The sequence below is a fragment of the Camelina sativa genome, chromosome 15 (genome assembly GCF_000633955.1).
Source record: "Camelina sativa cultivar DH55 chromosome 15, Cs, whole genome shotgun sequence".
Lineage (NCBI taxonomy): Eukaryota > Viridiplantae > Streptophyta > Magnoliopsida > Brassicales > Brassicaceae > Camelina > Camelina sativa.
The window spans coordinates 3,906,333-3,922,641 of NC_025699.1; the positions used below are offsets into that span (position 1 = coordinate 3,906,333).

At 38.6% G+C, this 16,309-nt stretch overlaps 4 protein-coding genes and 1 long non-coding RNA gene across 6 annotated transcripts in view; 4 read left to right on the forward strand and 1 right to left on the reverse strand.

Annotated features, from left to right (window-relative positions):
• LOC104745155 lies at positions 7 to 951 on the reverse strand. The gene is made up of 3 exons (XR_760706.2): positions 852 to 951; positions 298 to 328; positions 7 to 157 (listed from the first exon to the last, which is right to left on the reverse strand). It is a non-coding gene; the product is annotated as an uncharacterized LOC104745155 (long non-coding RNA).
• On the forward strand, positions 1,151 to 3,815 carry LOC104745156 (isocitrate dehydrogenase [NAD] catalytic subunit 6, mitochondrial). Its single transcript, XM_010466334.2, has 7 exons — positions 1,151 to 1,423; positions 1,638 to 1,958; positions 2,060 to 2,221; positions 2,324 to 2,398; positions 2,605 to 2,714; positions 2,802 to 2,874; positions 3,345 to 3,815. The coding sequence occupies exons 1-7, from the start codon at positions 1,232 to 1,234 to the stop codon at positions 3,534 to 3,536; spliced, it is 1,125 nt and encodes a 374-aa protein (XP_010464636.1). The 5' UTR covers positions 1,151 to 1,231; the 3' UTR covers positions 3,537 to 3,815.
• LOC104745157 (adenosine kinase 1-like) lies at positions 4,465 to 7,402 on the forward strand. The gene is made up of 12 exons (XM_010466335.2): positions 4,465 to 4,675; positions 4,802 to 4,855; positions 5,089 to 5,135; positions 5,246 to 5,277; positions 5,374 to 5,475; positions 5,690 to 5,757; positions 5,842 to 5,918; positions 6,032 to 6,129; positions 6,233 to 6,303; positions 6,403 to 6,469; positions 6,549 to 6,732; positions 7,047 to 7,402. The coding sequence occupies exons 1-12, from the start codon at positions 4,584 to 4,586 to the stop codon at positions 7,187 to 7,189; spliced, it is 1,035 nt and encodes a 344-aa protein (XP_010464637.1). The 5' UTR covers positions 4,465 to 4,583; the 3' UTR covers positions 7,190 to 7,402.
• On the forward strand, positions 9,101 to 11,727 carry LOC104745158 (probable receptor-like protein kinase At5g15080). The gene is made up of 5 exons (XM_010466336.2): positions 9,101 to 9,454; positions 9,872 to 10,284; positions 10,375 to 10,635; positions 10,716 to 10,838; positions 10,930 to 11,727. The coding sequence occupies exons 2-5, from the start codon at positions 9,907 to 9,909 to the stop codon at positions 11,446 to 11,448; spliced, it is 1,281 nt and encodes a 426-aa protein (XP_010464638.1). The 5' UTR covers positions 9,101 to 9,454; positions 9,872 to 9,906; the 3' UTR covers positions 11,449 to 11,727.
• LOC104745161 (cell division control protein 48 homolog A-like) overlaps positions 12,306 to 16,309 on the forward strand; it is a 5,311-nt gene continuing 1,307 nt past the window's right edge. Inside the window, exons 1-8 of one of the 2 annotated variants that reach the window (XM_010466341.2) lie at positions 12,310 to 12,467; positions 12,605 to 12,767; positions 13,005 to 13,233; positions 13,336 to 13,891; positions 14,856 to 15,066; positions 15,165 to 15,386; positions 15,476 to 15,547; positions 15,663 to 15,884. In XM_010466341.2, coding sequence (XP_010464643.1) covers positions 12,439 to 12,467; positions 12,605 to 12,767; positions 13,005 to 13,233; positions 13,336 to 13,891; positions 14,856 to 15,066; positions 15,165 to 15,386; positions 15,476 to 15,547; positions 15,663 to 15,884 — 1,704 coding nt within the window. In that variant the 5' untranslated portion in view covers positions 12,310 to 12,438. Of the gene's footprint in view, positions 12,468 to 12,604; positions 12,768 to 13,004; positions 13,234 to 13,335; positions 14,103 to 14,200; positions 14,423 to 14,511; positions 14,584 to 14,855; positions 15,067 to 15,164; positions 15,387 to 15,475; positions 15,548 to 15,662; positions 16,308 to 16,309 lie in introns of both variants that reach the window. The other variant, XM_010466343.2, reaches the window with a different exon arrangement.

Genomic DNA, 16,309 nt, shown 5'->3' on the forward strand with positions numbered 1-16,309 from the left:
CAGTGCGAGCATTGGTCTTAGAGGTCTTTGAGAATACAAATTTCTCAAAACTTAACTTGGCAGCATTAGTTGACCAGTCATCAGAGTAATACTTGACGGCAACACGCTTTCCTTCAGAGTCTAGAAGAAGAATGTTCTTTACCAAAGGACATGAATCCTATTCAATGTAAATCGGAAATTCAGTAATAAAGTTCCAGGGGAGAAGTGAAGCAGGTTATCCCAAAAAAGATCATGTATAGTCAAACTCCTACACATACACATAAACATTCAACAGAATATAAGGGCATATGTACTTACATGAGACATTGTTGTAAGACTTCAGATGTACCTGAAATAGTGACAAAATCTAGCTGTTATCACCGTTACAAACACAAAACCAAGTATTTGAGCAATTAAGCAACCAAATTTTCGATTTTTTTGACAAAGATATTAAAAACTTCAACCCACACTCATTTGAACAGACATTCTGATCACTGGTAAAAACGACATTTATCCCAAAACATTCAAAAATCACATGAGAATCACAGATCACACAAAATTCGGATGGCTAGATACATCCTTAGGCACAAAATTTCATAGGAGAATCACATATGCGAAGCATAAAACTGCACAGATTTCTACAATGTATTCATAATCAACAGAGAGAAAACGCAAGAAATTTTCTCCAATCAAGCTGATTGAAGAAGATCTCAAATAGCAATAGATCAGGGTATAATCATAATCCAAAGAAACAAGGAAGACAAACGATCACCGGAATACAAGATCGGAGACGAAGCAATGGAAGATTCAAATATCAAAAACGCAGGATCGAGACGTCAGAACTAAAACTGAAGAAATCGGAATTACAGTACCTTGAGACTTGAGAGCTCTCGCTTCGTCGTTCCCAGTAAATAAAAGTTCAAGACTCGATACTGCTTGCTTACTAGTAAGTTATCCGGATCCTAGATCTGAACTCGAATTTGATCTGACCGACCGGTTCTCACAATTTATTCATATCCGGTTTAGTTACGAAGCAATTTATTCTTATTTTTAGACACTAACTTTGTGCCGTTTTTATTTGCAGTAGTATTTCGGAGAAACTACAAGGCGTTAGAAGAAATGTTCTCTTCTCTTCTCTGCTGGAGCTGGAGAAAAGTATAAAAGTAACCTTTTTATTTCAGGTCCAACGCAGCAAAAAAGTCTCCTCTCTCTGTCTCTTTCCTCTCTTGCGTCTTTCTGAGGGCTTGAAGCGATGACCATGGCAGCATTTCTCGCCAGACGGCTTATTGGTAACCGCTCGAGCCAGATTCTGGGGACTTCGTGTTCTAGCTCCGGTGCGTTCATTTCCGTTGCTAGGGCTTTCTCCTCCTCCACCACTCCGATCAAAGCAACTCTCTTTCCTGGTGATGGGATCGGTCCAGAGATCGCTGAATCTGTCAAACAGGTCCCTTTTTTTTTCAATCTACTTTTGTTTGGTGTGATTATGTTATCAGATCACTTTTGTTAGATAGTTTTAGGAGAAACCATTGTGTCTGGCTGGATAATTTTAGACTTGTTAATGATGAATCTAGGCTTCTTGAATTCGAAATTTTGTTCCTTTAGTGTTATAGTTGATTTCTCTGAAAAAATGGTTTACCCCCTTTTTAATGGTGATCCAGGTGTTTACTGCTGCTGATGTGGCCATTGAATGGGACGAACACTATGTTAGTACCGAAGTAGATCCTCGAACCAATAGTTTCTTGACATGGGAGAGTCTTCAATCCGTGCTTGATAACAAGGTTGGCTTGAAAGGACCAATGGCTACCCCAATTGGAAAGGGTCACCGTTCTTTGAACCTTACTCTTAGGAAAGAGCTTAATTTGTATGCCAATGTTAGGCCTTGCTACAGTCTTCCTGGTTACAAAACACGTTATGATGACGTTGATCTCATTACCATTCGTGAAAACACGGAAGGAGAGTACAGTGGCCTTGAACACCAGGTTTGTCTGTTGCTCTCTATCATTTGAGTAAATCTATCTATATTTAGTATTCTTTTCAGAATCATTCATGTTGATAACTTGTCATTTTTTTGATCTGCTAGGTCGTCAAGGGTGTGGTGGAAAGTATTAAAATTATTACCCGTAAGGCGAGTATGAGAGTTGCCGAGTATGCCTTTCTATATGCCAAGACTCATGGAAGGAAGAAAGTTTCTGCAATTCACAAAGCCAACATTATGCAGAAAACTGATGGTCTTTTCCTGCAGGTCTGCACATTTTGCAACCTAAAATACATTAATATTCCTGCTGGCTTCTTTTTTCTTAACATTTGTTCTGAGACTAGGTTGTGTTTGCGTCCTGATTTGCAGTGTTGTGATGAGGTTGCTAAGAAGTATCCTGAGATATATTACGAGAAGGTTGTTATTGACAATTGCTGTATGATGGTAAGTTACAACATGACATTTACCCTACCCTTTGTTCTGAATCATGTAAAGGCTAATTAAGTTAGCTGTTCGTATAATCTTGTAAATATTAGAGAGTAGGTTACCCAGCAACCCATATTTGAGTCTGCTTTTGCTATTTTTACATTGGGAACAAAATGCTTTCGTGTATTGTGGATTATGAGATTGATTATCTTTAATTCCGGCAGCTTGTGAAAAACCCAGCACTTTTTGATGTTTTGGTGATGCCAAATCTCTATGGAGATATTATCAGCGATTTGTGTGCTGGACTTGTTGGGGGTTTGGGATTGACTCCTAGGTAACATTTTTTTCTTCATCTGGCAGAGTGATGTCTATTCTGAAAATGAGGCAATTATCTTAAGCTCTTATGATGTTTTGCTTGCAGTTGTAATATCGGAGAAGATGGCATTGCTCTTGCTGAAGCTGTTCACGGCTCTGCACCTGATATTGCTGGAAAGGTTAGTCGTTGAAGCTGCATCATTCTCATATGCTATCATCAATCATCACCCTAAATTTGTATGATGCATTTAGTTATTGCTATTATGAATAATACGAGCGCTAGACCAAACGAAGTGAGTTTAGTCTGACTGTTATCTATATAAACCCAGTATGATATAACTTGTGCTCCTGATAGAAGTTTTTTCACCTCTTTCTCTGCATTTTCTTGGTAGAACATTCAGATGCTGAGACTTTCCTTGTAGATTGGATTACTCTCTAGTTTCCATTGTAGAATGGTTCTTGTTGGATCGTCGTTACTTGAATGATGTTATCATGTTAATAACTGGCCAACCAAGTATTTATATCAAGTATCAAACATCTCTGGACACTGGATTTAGATTTTACCAGCCTAGTGTTTCAAAAATCAAAACTTGATTCAATCCTAAGCTTATGATCAAATGTATGTTTTGTCTTTTGTGGTGTTGTATAGAACCTGGCGAACCCGACAGCTTTGCTACTGAGTGGAGTGATGATGTTGCGGCACCTGAAACTCAACAAACAAGCAGAGCAGATCCACAGCGCCATCATCAACACAATAGCCGAGGGAAAGTATAGAACAGCTGATCTTGGAGGTACCTCAACCACAACAGATTTCACAAAAGCAATCTGTGATCATCTCTAAACACCCGTAAAAGCATGATTCTTTCTCTACCATTCGCCATTGGATCTTCCTCGTGATTTTTCTCACCCCAAAAAGTTTCTACTTATTGATCATCTTCCTGTGTGAAGAAACAAAAGCTGATAGTGGCTTTTCACATGATTGATTTTTTGTTTTCCTTTACATTCTAAGTTGTTGCACAGCTTCACAGCTATTTACTTGTGCCTTAAGGGTAAATGAGATTCATAACAACAACAGGAAGGTTTTGCCTGGAATTCATATACAATTTGTTTGTTGCCAGAATTGTTTGGCGTCACGTTCTCTTATTCAAGGTAAGAATGAATGATCACACGTGTAATCCTGAAGTAATAAGTTTTTGTCGGAGTAAAATATCTTACGAAGATCTACACACCACATTCTCAATCCCTGAAAAGTGAAAACTTTGAATGCTTCTGACACTACTAAATACTACACAACGTGGATGATTCAGGGACTAATGAATGCCACCGACACATTCTTTTACCATTTCCTCTTCAATTGCAAACCGCTATAACGAGGGATAGCCGTGAAGTGGGCTTATAGTAGAACTGTATATGGTTGTCCCATTGTTTTTTTTTTTTTTTTAACTCTCTCTTGTTCCTCCGCTTAGATCCAATGGACTTTTCAAAGTGTATTGACAATTTCCTCAAGTGGGTTGGTGGGATTGGGACTTTTATCTGTAACATACAACAAAACTACTGCAATCATATTATTTAGTAACTCATTCTGACAATGGTGGATACTTATATCAATGTTTTATAATGATTACACTAAATACTGTATATAGGTTTTGATTAAAGAGAAATTAGAAAAATTCAGCACGATTTTAGAAACCTAAGAAGTGTTAAACTATACATTAGAAATAATAATACTAAGAGGAAGAAGAATCTATCTTTGGTATACCTAACTTTGGTTTCTCTATTATAAAAACAGACACAACACTCTTCCACTTACCAAACACACTTAGCTCCATTACCAGATCTGAATCTCTCTTCCCCCTTTTTCTCGAAATCCTTCAGAGCATCACCATCCATGGCTTCCTCTGATTTCGATGGAATCCTCTTGGGAATGGGTAACCCACTCCTCGACGTCTCTGCCGTCGTCGACCAAGATTTTCTCAACAAGTAAGTTAATAAGCTCAGATCCCGATTGTTTCCGTGTTCGGATCTGAATCGATTTGCGTAAAGATACTCTTCTGGTGGGTTCTCTGGTTTTGAATGTTTTTTTCTTTTCTTTTGAAATCGTGACAGATACGAAATCACATTGAACAATGCTATTCTCGCAGAGGACAAGCACTTGCCCATGTAAGTGATTTGATTTGAAACCGCACTCTAACTACTATGACATAGCAATAGAGTTTGGATTTGATGTGATTAAGTTATAAGGGATATAGAGAAGTTCATAATGCTGTCACAAGTCTTAATGATTGATTTTTCATTGGCCCTTGAGTGATTCAGACAATGAAACGTGCTTGATGCGGTTTGGAATATGACTGTGACTATTATGTTAATTCACATGATCATTGGTATTGTTTTAGGTACGATGAAATGAGCGAGAAGTTCAGTGTTGAATACATTGCTGGAGGTATATTCATCTTTATGCGTTATTATTATACGTCATTTTGGTGTTTATGTGCATTATTATTATTATTAGCAGGGTGTGTGATATATTCTTGATTTCCTTTGTTTTTTCAGGTGCTACCCAGAACTCGATCAAAGTGGCCCAGGTAAAAGGATCGTTAACCCTTATTCTCTCATACTTTTTTTTTCTTAATGTTAGTACTTTTTTTTGCTTAACCGTATGATTTATTTGATTACTGCAGTGGATGCTTCAAACTCCTGGGGCAACCAGTTACATGGGATCCATTGGAAAGGACAAATACGGAGAGGCCATGAAGAAGGATGCTACTGCAGCTGGTGTCAATGTGAGTCTTCTTTAGGTTTTATAAGTTATTGCTCTTTGAGTCTTTGGTTCTGCTTTAGTAAGTCCATAGCATCAGGAAGTTTATGTAGACTGTTTATTTGCTGTGATTGTTCTATATCTAGGTCCACTATTACGATTGGTGATTGGTTCTGCTTTTAGTCCATATCATTATCATCAAGAAGTAGACTGTTTAGTTGCTGTTGTTCTATATCTAGGTCCACTATTACGAAGATGAGTCAACACCTACCGGAACTTGCGGTGTCTGTGTTCTTGGTGGAGAAAGGTCAGTTTACAATCAATCTTTATCATCTTAATAAGATGTCCTTCTGCTGAGTTGTATTGAGGCGTGTTTCCTTTTTTTTTGCAGGTCGCTCATTGCAAATCTTTCTGCTGCTAACTGCTACAAGGTTGAACACCTGAAGAAGCCTGAGAACTGGGCTCTGGGTAAGAAATTTCATCTTCTGAAATTTTTAAAAGAGTTTGCTTTCTGTGATTTGATAATTTCATTTGTTGGAATCTGCTGAGATTTTTGTGAAACATGTTTCATTTTTTGGCAGTTGAGAAGGCCAAGTTCTACTACATTGCTGGATTCTTCCTCACGGTATCACCAGAATCCATTCAGTTGGTTCGTGAACATGCCGCTGCTAACAACAAGGTAAGAAGACATGATCCGATATGAGAACCAAGCACAGTGATCTGTTTCCCCTACCAGTTTTCCTTTAATATGAACAATTCTGACATGCTCACATATTTGGCAGGTGTTCACAATGAACCTTTCTGCTCCATTCATCTGTGAATTCTTCAAAGATGTTCAGGAGAAGTGCCTACCGTAAGCACATCCTAATCTCTTAATCCATTTATTCCATCTTATAGTTGCTTACACTAATCACTGGCGATATACTGAAAAGCAATGTCTTGCTCATACCAGGTACATGGACTATATTTTTGGCAATGAGACCGAGGCAAGAACCTTCTCCAGGGTTCACGGCTGGGAGGTAACTGCCGAAGTTTCACCCTATCTTTTGGTTTTGAAAAAAGACAGTTTATTAATCTGTTTGGTTATATTTTATACAGACTGATGATGTTGAGCAAATAGCCATCAAGATGTCCCAGTTGCCCAAAGCCAGCGGAACATACAAGAGGACTACTGTGATTACACAAGGTGCAGATCCCGTGGTTGTCGCCGAGGATGGAAAGGTGAAGAAGTACCCAGTCATCCCTCTCCCCAAGGAGAACCTTGTTGACACCAACGGCGCAGGTATTTGATAAGCCATCACTAACTGCTCCCTAACTAAGTCACAACAGTTCTAATCTGCTTTACTCCTTCTAGGCTAGATACAGTTAGACTCATAGCTAAGAGTTTGTCCCCTAAATTTCCCTTCAGAAACTTATTAATGTTTGATGATACTAACCACTCATCTAGTTAGCGTAAACACCACAGAACCTTATTCAAATCCAGGTGTACCAAACTGTTTGCTTTGATAGATTGTAATAAGAAGATCATCATACATTTGGTCTCAGTTTCGAATAAACTGATTCGGGTGGTTTAACCGCCTTGTTATGTGATCATAGGTGATGCATTTGTGGGAGGGTTTCTTTCGCAGCTGGTGCAAGGAAAAGGGATTGAAGAGTGTGTGAGGGCGGGATGCTACGCGTCAAACGTAGTGATCCAGAGGTCTGGCTGCACTTACCCTGAGAAACCAGACTTCAACTAAAACTAAAAAAGTTCTCCAAATCATCTTTTTAGTTTTATATCGGAATGAGATTTTGGTGATTTATATACTACCCAAATAAACACTATTGTTGTTTGCTTGTATCACCTTTTGAGTTGAGGATTTGAGCTATTGAGTGTGTTTTTGGCTTGATTTTGTTTATTACCCTTTTTATCAGTTCTCTGTTATTTAATAAAATATTATTACCAGGCCTAAGTGTGAATGTGTGATATAACAAACTGTCAGAATGTTACATCCTCATGGATGTAATTAATTCCTCTGTATTATTTTTTAAAAAATTGCTCCTCATTAGAGAACAAAAAGAGATGGGAAAGTCTCTTAAACTTGAATTGGTATTTGCTTAATTAGGGAGGTGGCTCTATGATATTTGAACTAATGTTAAGGTACACCTCTTGGTTGGCTTAACCAAACCAAGTCACGTCCATACAAAATCTGACATAAGCTCAGTGCCCCCAACAATTAAGAGTTTAAACGAAACTATGAAGTAGTAGAGTGATCATAATTCCCTGCAATGTACATTGTCGTTTTTTTATAACTTGTTTTTAACGCAACTGGTTCGAATTCAAAATAGTGCGGTTCAACGAAACTACATTGGTCTTCATTGCAATGCAAAAACAAAGTTTGTGGAATCTTTTGTGTCGGTACATAAAAGAACAATTTCTATCGGATCATAGATATGACAAGTTATGTGCCTAGTTTCGGATGTTTTTGATAATGCTAGGGTAGGAAAAGTGTAGGACCAATATGACTCGTTAAAATCTGTTGACTTTTGACCTATAAGGATCTACCAACTTTGACTTTTACTTCTCTCTTCTCTTCTACTACTATCTTTTATCTTTTCCGTATACAAATCAAATTCGAAAAATTCACAAAAGGTCTCTATCTTATTTCCTATGGACTCTACTCGTGACCCTTCCCTTGCCAGATAAAAGTTCTCAATAGGGACAGACAGTGCCTAGGTTCTTAAAACAACATGAAAACTGTGCCATTTTTCTATCACAGAGAAGATCTGATCCACTTTTAGCTGTAAAAATCTATTGGTAGGTAGGTGAAGTTACGAGACTTTGAGTGAAGAAGATGTATATATTACGAAAAGTACCAAACCGGGATCAAACCGACACAGCAGCGTGAGCAACTCGACAAAAGTTGTAGATTAATTAACACATAATTGTAAGAAATAGGTTAAGTTACCAAGGTTTAAGGTTAGCTCAACAAGTGGTGCAGTTTACCAAAACCAATACTTATCAAGTTATCAAGAAACCGATATAAGATCAATCGGAAAGCATAACCGAGGATTTCTTAAATTCGTTCTTTGTGTGAAAATGCTAAAACTCTGTCGTTAAATTGATGTAATCTAGGTTCCAGGAAGATTTGGGAAATCTCCTAGGTGACTCAAGTGTAATATCCCTTTCACTTCCCCATTGCAAATCTCATACATGATAACTTTTTATATATCACAAATAAGATTAAAAGAATATTATGCTTATATTATACGTAAGATTATATTTTCATACGTTTGATAGGTTGAAAGGACTTTAGAACCCATTTTGGCCGATGCATTTAAGTAGAATTTTGAATCCTGATGCAACAAGACTTTTATTGGCACAAACCATTAGTTTTCGCAGTTTATAATTATATCATTATATGGTTATAATTTGGATAATCTGAAGAAAAAAATTGATGAGTCATTGAAAAATAAGGTAAAGAAACCGTAATTCATATAAATCAAACTCTAAATCGTTAAAAAATAGGCTACTTTGGGAAGCACCTTACCCATTGAACAAGTCAAAAAGAAGAGATGAAATAAAACGTTTTCTTTATATAATAAGAAAATATAGTTTTTGGAAGCATCTAAACAAAATAGTACAAAACCAATGTATTTTACTTTTGTCCAATTTAAATTCTCAGTTCTTTAGCAGACAGACTTTCAGCTATATGTAAAAGACTTGGCTTTTTTTGGTTTTTTGTTTTGCTTTTGCCGTGTGACGACTTCTTCTTCATCTTCTTCTTCGTCCATCCTCCTCCTCTTCCAAGTTTTTGCTTCTTAAAAAAATCCATTTTCCCAAATACCCAATTTAAAAAACTCCTCCTACCACCTATCATCTTCTCTCAAATCCTCTTTTGTTACGTGATTTATGAACCATTTCATAATAATCATAATCATCCTTCTCTTCTGGCGAGATTGAATTGTATCTTCTTCTGAGAAAAAGTTTTGATTTTTACCTGTATACAAAACAAAATTCAAAGGTGCGTTGTAATCATCTTCTTCTGCTTTTTATGATGAGTTCAATAAGTCACCGTTCTTTTTATGTTGCTGCTTGTTGGGTTTTAAGAGTATAGGAGGAATCTTAACTTGTGAAACTCGATTACTTCTTCTAGCTTCCAGATCCTTTCTCTTACCCTCTCTTAATTTAGGGTTCGTTTTACTTTGAAAATATATTGGATCTGTTGGTTCCCGTTGAGTAAAAATTTGATCTTTTGTATCTAAAGTTAGAAAATTCAAGTAAGTTGAAACCAAAGGGAAGCACTGATGTTTAAGAGCAATGACTCTGTTAATGCTTGAACTTTGCAGCTTAGTTGTTCGATAATATGTTCCAATGAATGGTTTTGATGTTTTGGTTGCGTTTATGTTTTCATGATCATTGTTTGTTTTGTGTCCTGCAGTGGAGAAACCTCGGTGTTTTCATCTCTTCTCGACGATGAAGTGTTTCTTGTTCTCTGGTGGAGACAAGAAAGGAGAACAGAAGACTCCTAACTCGGTTTCATTGACTTCTAACTTCTCTGACCGCGAAATAAACCGAAGCGGATCAGAGTTTAACTCCCGGGATGTCTCTGGGACGAGTACGGAGTCATCCATGGGGAGGAAGAACTCGTACCCTACAATGTCTACTAGAGCTAGTAATCTCAGAGAGTTCAGCATTACTGATCTCAAGTCTGCAACTAAGAACTTTAGCCGATCTGTTATGATTGGAGAAGGTGGTTTTGGTTGTGTCTTCAGGGGAACAGTGAGGAACTTGGAAGACCCGTCGATTAAGATCGAAGTCGCTGTGAAGCAGCTCGGTAAAAGAGGGTTGCAAGTAAAGTCTTTTCTTTGACTGTCTTATTTTCAAGATTTGTCAGTTATTTTACAGGGCTAACTCTGTTATCTTGTGTATTGGATTCTCCAGGGGCATAAGGAATGGGTTACGGAAGTGAACTTTCTTGGTATAGTTGAGCATACAAACTTGGTGAAATTGCTTGGCTATTGTGCTGAAGATGATGAACGTGGAATTCAACGGCTTTTGGTTTATGAATACATGCCTAACCGAAGTGTTGAATTCCACTTGTCCCCTCGGTCACTCACTGTTCTTACTTGGGACCTCAGATTGAGAATCGCTCAAGATGCAGCTCGTGGCTTAACTTACCTGCACGAAGAAATGGACTTTCAGGTAATGTCATGACTCTGCTTGCTATGTTATTGATCTCATTTCACTCTCTTTACTGACTTTGGTCCATTGTTTTATTTCAGATCATATTCCGTGATTTCAAGTCCTCGAACATTCTTTTGGATGAGGACTGGAAAGCAAAGCTCTCAGACTTCGGTTTGGCTCGTTTAGGTCCATCTGAAGGGCTAACCCATGTTTCTACTGATGTAAGTTCTGCATTTCACTTATTTTTTGTTGCAAGATTTGAGAAAGAAAACATCTAGCTCTCTATTAACATGTTACAATCCGGCTGTTTAGGTTGTAGGTACAATGGGTTATGCAGCACCTGAGTACATTCAAACAGGCCGTCTCACATCCAAAAGCGATGTGTGGGGTTATGGAGTGTTCCTCTATGAGCTTATCACAGGGAGGCGACCAGTAGACAGAAACAAACCCAAGGGAGAGCAGAAGCTTCTAGAATGGGTGAGACCTTATCTATCTGACACAAGGAAGTTTAGACTCATATTAGACCCGAGGCTTGAAGGGAAGTACCCGATCAAATCGGTTCAAAAGCTAGCAGTTGTTGCCAACAGATGTTTGGTTAGGAATCCAAAGACACGTCCCAAAATGAGTGAAGTGTTAGAGATGGTGACCAAGATTGTGGAAGCTTCTTCAGGGAACGGCAGCCCACAGCTAGTTCCGTTGAAGAGTGTAAATGCTTCAAGAGACACGGGAGGAAAGAACAAGAGGGGTTTAGAGACAAAGAACAATGGTGGTGGCGGTGAAGGAGGTTGGTTTGGAAAGTTATGGAACCCAAAGACAATAAGAGCTTGTTGATTACATAATAATTCAAACCCATCATACGAAAATAGAAGACTCCAAGAAGGGTTCCAGGGAGATTGGAAAGCTTGAAGAGTTTGGCGAGATCAAGATCAAGCTCATATACATTACATATAATATAATTTGCATATGAAGATTATGAAAGATTCTAAATGATTTAATATGATATTTGTGTGATTATAACCAGTAAACACAGCTTAATCAAGAAGATATGTATATAAGCAAGAATGGCTTATCAGAGTTTTGTTCCAAAGCTGAATCAAGTCTTCAGCACTCTTGCTTACGTGTACATTTGTGTTTGTGTTAATTGTATAAGTACTTATTAATTACCATAAGTAATTTTTTTTTTTTTTTTGGATAAAACCATAAGTAAACTAAATTTTAACGCTAACATAAATAAACATAAAACAATTACGTCTTTTGTGGGATGGACTAAAAAATAGTATGTAGAGGACTACTCAAAATTTGGGAGAAGTAGTTGGAAAAAAAAAAGAATATTTTAACCGATTTAAGAATATTTTTTACCAATAGGTAAGAAGAACATGCTATTGCTTGTTTTGTTATTTTGTTCCTATCTTAGTATAAAAAAATGAAATGAATGTTCCTAGGAAATTACAAAAATAAAATTAAAAAATTAATAAGCAAGCACAAAGAATTTGACTTTTGTGGCATTGATTTTTTCCTTTTTGAAAAAGAGGAAAACAAAATAAAAGAGACTAGGAGTAATTTAGTCACATAACATACATGCGGTATAGATTTAAGAAAAATGTAAAACATTGGGGTCGGTTAGATATTTACTAGAAAGATAAGGAAAAAAAGAAAAGGAAAAAAAAAAAATGGAGAGTTCTCTTTACCAACAAGAAACATAGAGATATTAATCTCATCAGCTCTTTCAGATCCCATTATCACAAATCGATCTCTCTTCTCAGAGAAACCCACACCAAGACAAAAAAAAAGCTCTCATCTTTCTTCGATTAATCTCAAATCATGTCTGCCCCAGCTGAATCTTCAGACTCGTAAGTACTCCCAGATCTCTTATTTTGTTTTCTCCGATCGGGAAAATCTCGGATCTCTTTTGCTTAAAGTCTAGGTTTTTATTCGATTTTGGGTACTTACTAGGGTTTTTGGTTGATCTTTTGATTTGTGTTTATAGGAAATCGAAGAAAGATTTCAGTACTGCTATTCTCGAGAGGAAGAAGTCTCCGAACCGTCTTGTCGTCGATGAAGCTATCAACGATGATAACTCCGTTGTTTCCCTTCACCCTGCTACCATGGAGAAGCTTCAGCTCTTCCGTGGTGATACCATTCTCATCAAGGTTTGGTTTTGCTTTTTGGATTCTCTTTTGATTGTGATATTGAATGGTTTGGTTTTTGAAATTAGGGTTTTTTTGCTTTGCTTGATCGGGGGATTTCTTATGTGTTTCTACACAAACCCTAGTTTATGATTTTGGGTATTGAATGATAGTATTGTATTGGTCTTGTCTTTATGAAGAGATTGGTTTTTTTTTGTGGTCTTCTATTAGTTCTGATTTGGTTTGGCTTTTGGCTTTCAGGGTAAGAAAAGAAAGGACACTGTGTGCATTGCTCTTGCTGATGAAACATGTGAGGAGCCAAAGATCCGGATGAACAAAGTTGTCAGATCTAACTTGAGGGTTAGACTCGGAGATGTTATTTCTGTTCACCAATGCCCAGATGTCAAGTACGGAAAACGTGTTCACATCTTGCCTGTTGATGATACCGTTGAAGGGGTCACTGGAAACCTCTTTGATGCTTACTTGAAACGTAAGTCGGCTTTTGTGCTTTGGTTGTTTCCTTGGAGATTCTTGTTTGGTTTGAGATAACTATTCGAATGATTTCTGAATAAAATTTTGTTTTTTTTAACAGCTTATTTCCTTGAGGCATACCGCCCCGTGAGGAAGGGTGATCTCTTCCTAGTCAGAGGAGGAATGAGGAGTGTGGAGTTCAAAGTTATAGAGACCGATCCTGCTGAATACTGTGTGGTTGCTCCAGACACAGAGATTTTCTGTGAGGGTGAGCCTGTGAAGAGAGAGGATGAAGAAAGGCTAGATGATGTAGGTTATGATGATGTTGGTGGTGTCAGAAAACAGATGGCTCAGATCAGGGAACTTGTTGAACTTCCATTGAGGCATCCACAACTATTCAAGTCCATTGGTGTTAAGCCACCAAAGGGAATCCTGCTCTATGGACCTCCTGGGTCTGGAAAGACTTTGATTGCTCGGGCTGTGGCTAATGAAACTGGTGCCTTCTTCTTTTGTATCAATGGACCAGAGATCATGTCTAAACTGGCTGGTGAGAGTGAGAGCAACCTGAGGAAAGCATTTGAGGAGGCTGAGAAAAACGCGCCTTCGATCATCTTCATTGATGAGATTGACTCTATTGCACCAAAAAGAGAGAAGACAAATGGAGAGGTTGAGAGGAGGATTGTGTCTCAGCTCCTTACACTCATGGATGGACTCAAATCGCGTGCTCATGTTATTGTCATGGGAGCAACCAATCGTCCCAACAGTATTGACCCAGCTCTTAGAAGGTTTGGAAGATTTGATAGGGAGATCGATATCGGGGTTCCTGACGAAATTGGACGTCTTGAAGTGCTGAGGATCCATACAAAGAACATGAAGCTTGCTGAAGATGTAATTTTCTATTTATATATATATATCCTTGTCTTTGTTTGTTGACTGTAATGTTTATTGAAAGCTAAACTTTGCTTGTGGTTATTTTTTTTTTCCAGGTGGATCTCGAAAGGATCTCAAAGGACACACATGGTTACGTTGGTGCTGATCTTGCAGCTCTGTGCACAGAGGCTGCCTTGCAATGCATCAGGGAGAAGATGGATGTGATTGATTTGGAAGATGACTCCATAGATGCTGAAATCCTCAATTCCATGGCAGTAACTAACGAGCACTTCCACACTGCTCTCGGAAACAGCAACCCATCTGCACTTCGTGAAACCGTAAGTATTGACAGTGTTCCGCTTAGAACGAGATCAAAGCCTATACCTTTGCTTATTTCTCATTCCAACATCTACTTTTGGCTTTTCAGGTTGTTGAGGTTCCCAATGTCTCGTGGAATGATATTGGAGGTCTTGAGAATGTTAAGAGAGAGCTCCAGGAGGTAATTCTTTTCTTGCTTGATTATGTTCTTTATTGTAAGCCAAGCTTGTTTGTTCCTTTCTTGCTTGGATCTGTCCATTAATTGTAAGCTAAGCCGTGTCATTGTTTATATGCAGACTGTTCAATACCCAGTCGAGCACCCAGAGAAGTTTGAGAAATTCGGTATGTCTCCGTCAAAGGGAGTCCTTTTCTACGGTCCTCCTGGATGCGGGAAAACCCTATTGGCCAAAGCTATTGCCAACGAGTGCCAAGCCAACTTCATCAGTGTCANAGGATTGTGTCTCAGCTCCTTACACTCATGGATGGACTCAAATCGCGTGCTCATGTTATTGTCATGGGAGCAACCAATCGTCCCAACAGTATTGACCCAGCTCTTAGAAGGTTTGGAAGATTTGATAGGGAGATCGATATCGGGGTTCCTGACGAAATTGGACGTCTTGAAGTGCTGAGGATCCATACAAAGAACATGAAGCTTGCTGAAGATGTAATTTTCTATTTATATATATATATCCTTGTCTTTGTTTGTTGACTGTAATGTTTATTGAAAGCTAAACTTTGCTTGTGGTTATTTTTTTTTTCCAGGTGGATCTCGAAAGGATCTCAAAGGACACACATGGTTACGTTGGTGCTGATCTTGCAGCTCTGTGCACAGAGGCTGCCTTGCAATGCATCAGGGAGAAGATGGATGTGATTGATTTGGAAGATGACTCCATAGATGCTGAAATCCTCAATTCCATGGCAGTAACTAACGAGCACTTCCACACTGCTCTCGGAAACAGCAACCCATCTGCACTTCGTGAAACCGTAAGTATTGACAGTGTTCCGCTTAGAACGAGATCAAAGCCTATACCTTTGCTTATTTCTCATTCCAACATCTACTTTTGGCTTTTCAGGTTGTTGAGGTTCCCAATGTCTCGTGGAATGATATTGGAGGTCTTGAGAATGTTAAGAGAGAGCTCCAGGAGGTAATTCTTTTCTTGCTTGATTATGTTCTTTATTGTAAGCCAAGCTTGTTTGTTCCTTTCTTGCTTGGATCTGTCCATTAATTGTAAGCTAAGCCGTGTCATTGTTTATATGCAGACTGTTCAATACCCAGTCGAGCACCCAGAGAAGTTTGAGAAATTCGGTATGTCTCCGTCAAAGGGAGTCCTTTTCTACGGTCCTCCTGGATGCGGGAAAACCCTATTGGCCAAAGCTATTGCCAACGAGTGCCAAGCCAACTTCATCAGTGTCAAAGGTCCTGAGCTTCTGACTATGTGGTTTGGAGAAAGTGAAGCAAATGTCCGAGAAATCTTTGACAAGGCCCGTCAATCAGCTCCATGCGTTCTCTTCTTTGATGAACTCGACTCCATTGCGACTCAGAGAGGAAGCGGAGGCGGTGGCGATGGAGGTGGTGCTGCTGATAGAGTCTTGAACCAGCTTTTGACTGAGATGGATGGAATGAATGCCAAGAAAACCGTTTTCATCATCGGAGCAACCAACAGACCAGACATTATTGATTCAGCTCTTCTTCGTCCTGGAAGGCTCGACCAGCTCATTTACATTCCACTACCAGACGAGGACTCCCGTCTCAATATCTTCAAGGCCGCCTTGAGGAAATCTCCTATTGCTAAAGATGTAGACATCGGTGCACTTGCTAAATACACACAGGGATTCAGTGGTGCTGATATCACTGAGATTTGCCAGAGAGCTTGCAAGTACGCCATCAGAGAGAACATTGAGAAGGT

Bases quoted from the DNA above. Each gene is read 5' to 3' on its own strand.
- LOC104745156 (XM_010466334.2), top strand. From the start codon at position 1,232: ATGACCATGGCAGCATTTCTCGCCAGACGGCTTATTGGTAACCGCTCG. The intron at 2,715-2,801 runs GTAACATTTTTT...TTTTGCTTGCAG, and splicing joins GGTTTGGGATTGACTCCTAG to TTGTAATATCGGAGAAGATG. The intron at 2,875-3,344 runs GTTAGTCGTTGA...GGTGTTGTATAG, and splicing joins CACCTGATATTGCTGGAAAG to AACCTGGCGAACCCGACAGC.
- LOC104745157 (XM_010466335.2), top strand. From the start codon at position 4,584: ATGGCTTCCTCTGATTTCGATGGAATCCTCTTGGGAATGGGTAACCCA. The intron at 5,278-5,373 runs GTAAAAGGATCG...TGATTACTGCAG, and splicing joins ACTCGATCAAAGTGGCCCAG to TGGATGCTTCAAACTCCTGG. The intron at 5,476-5,689 runs GTGAGTCTTCTT...TTCTATATCTAG, and splicing joins CTACTGCAGCTGGTGTCAAT to GTCCACTATTACGAAGATGA.
- LOC104745158 (XM_010466336.2), top strand. From the start codon at position 9,907: ATGAAGTGTTTCTTGTTCTCTGGTGGAGACAAGAAAGGAGAACAGAAG. The intron at 10,285-10,374 runs GTAAAGTCTTTT...TGGATTCTCCAG, and splicing joins TCGGTAAAAGAGGGTTGCAA to GGGCATAAGGAATGGGTTAC. The intron at 10,839-10,929 runs GTAAGTTCTGCA...CCGGCTGTTTAG, and splicing joins TAACCCATGTTTCTACTGAT to GTTGTAGGTACAATGGGTTA.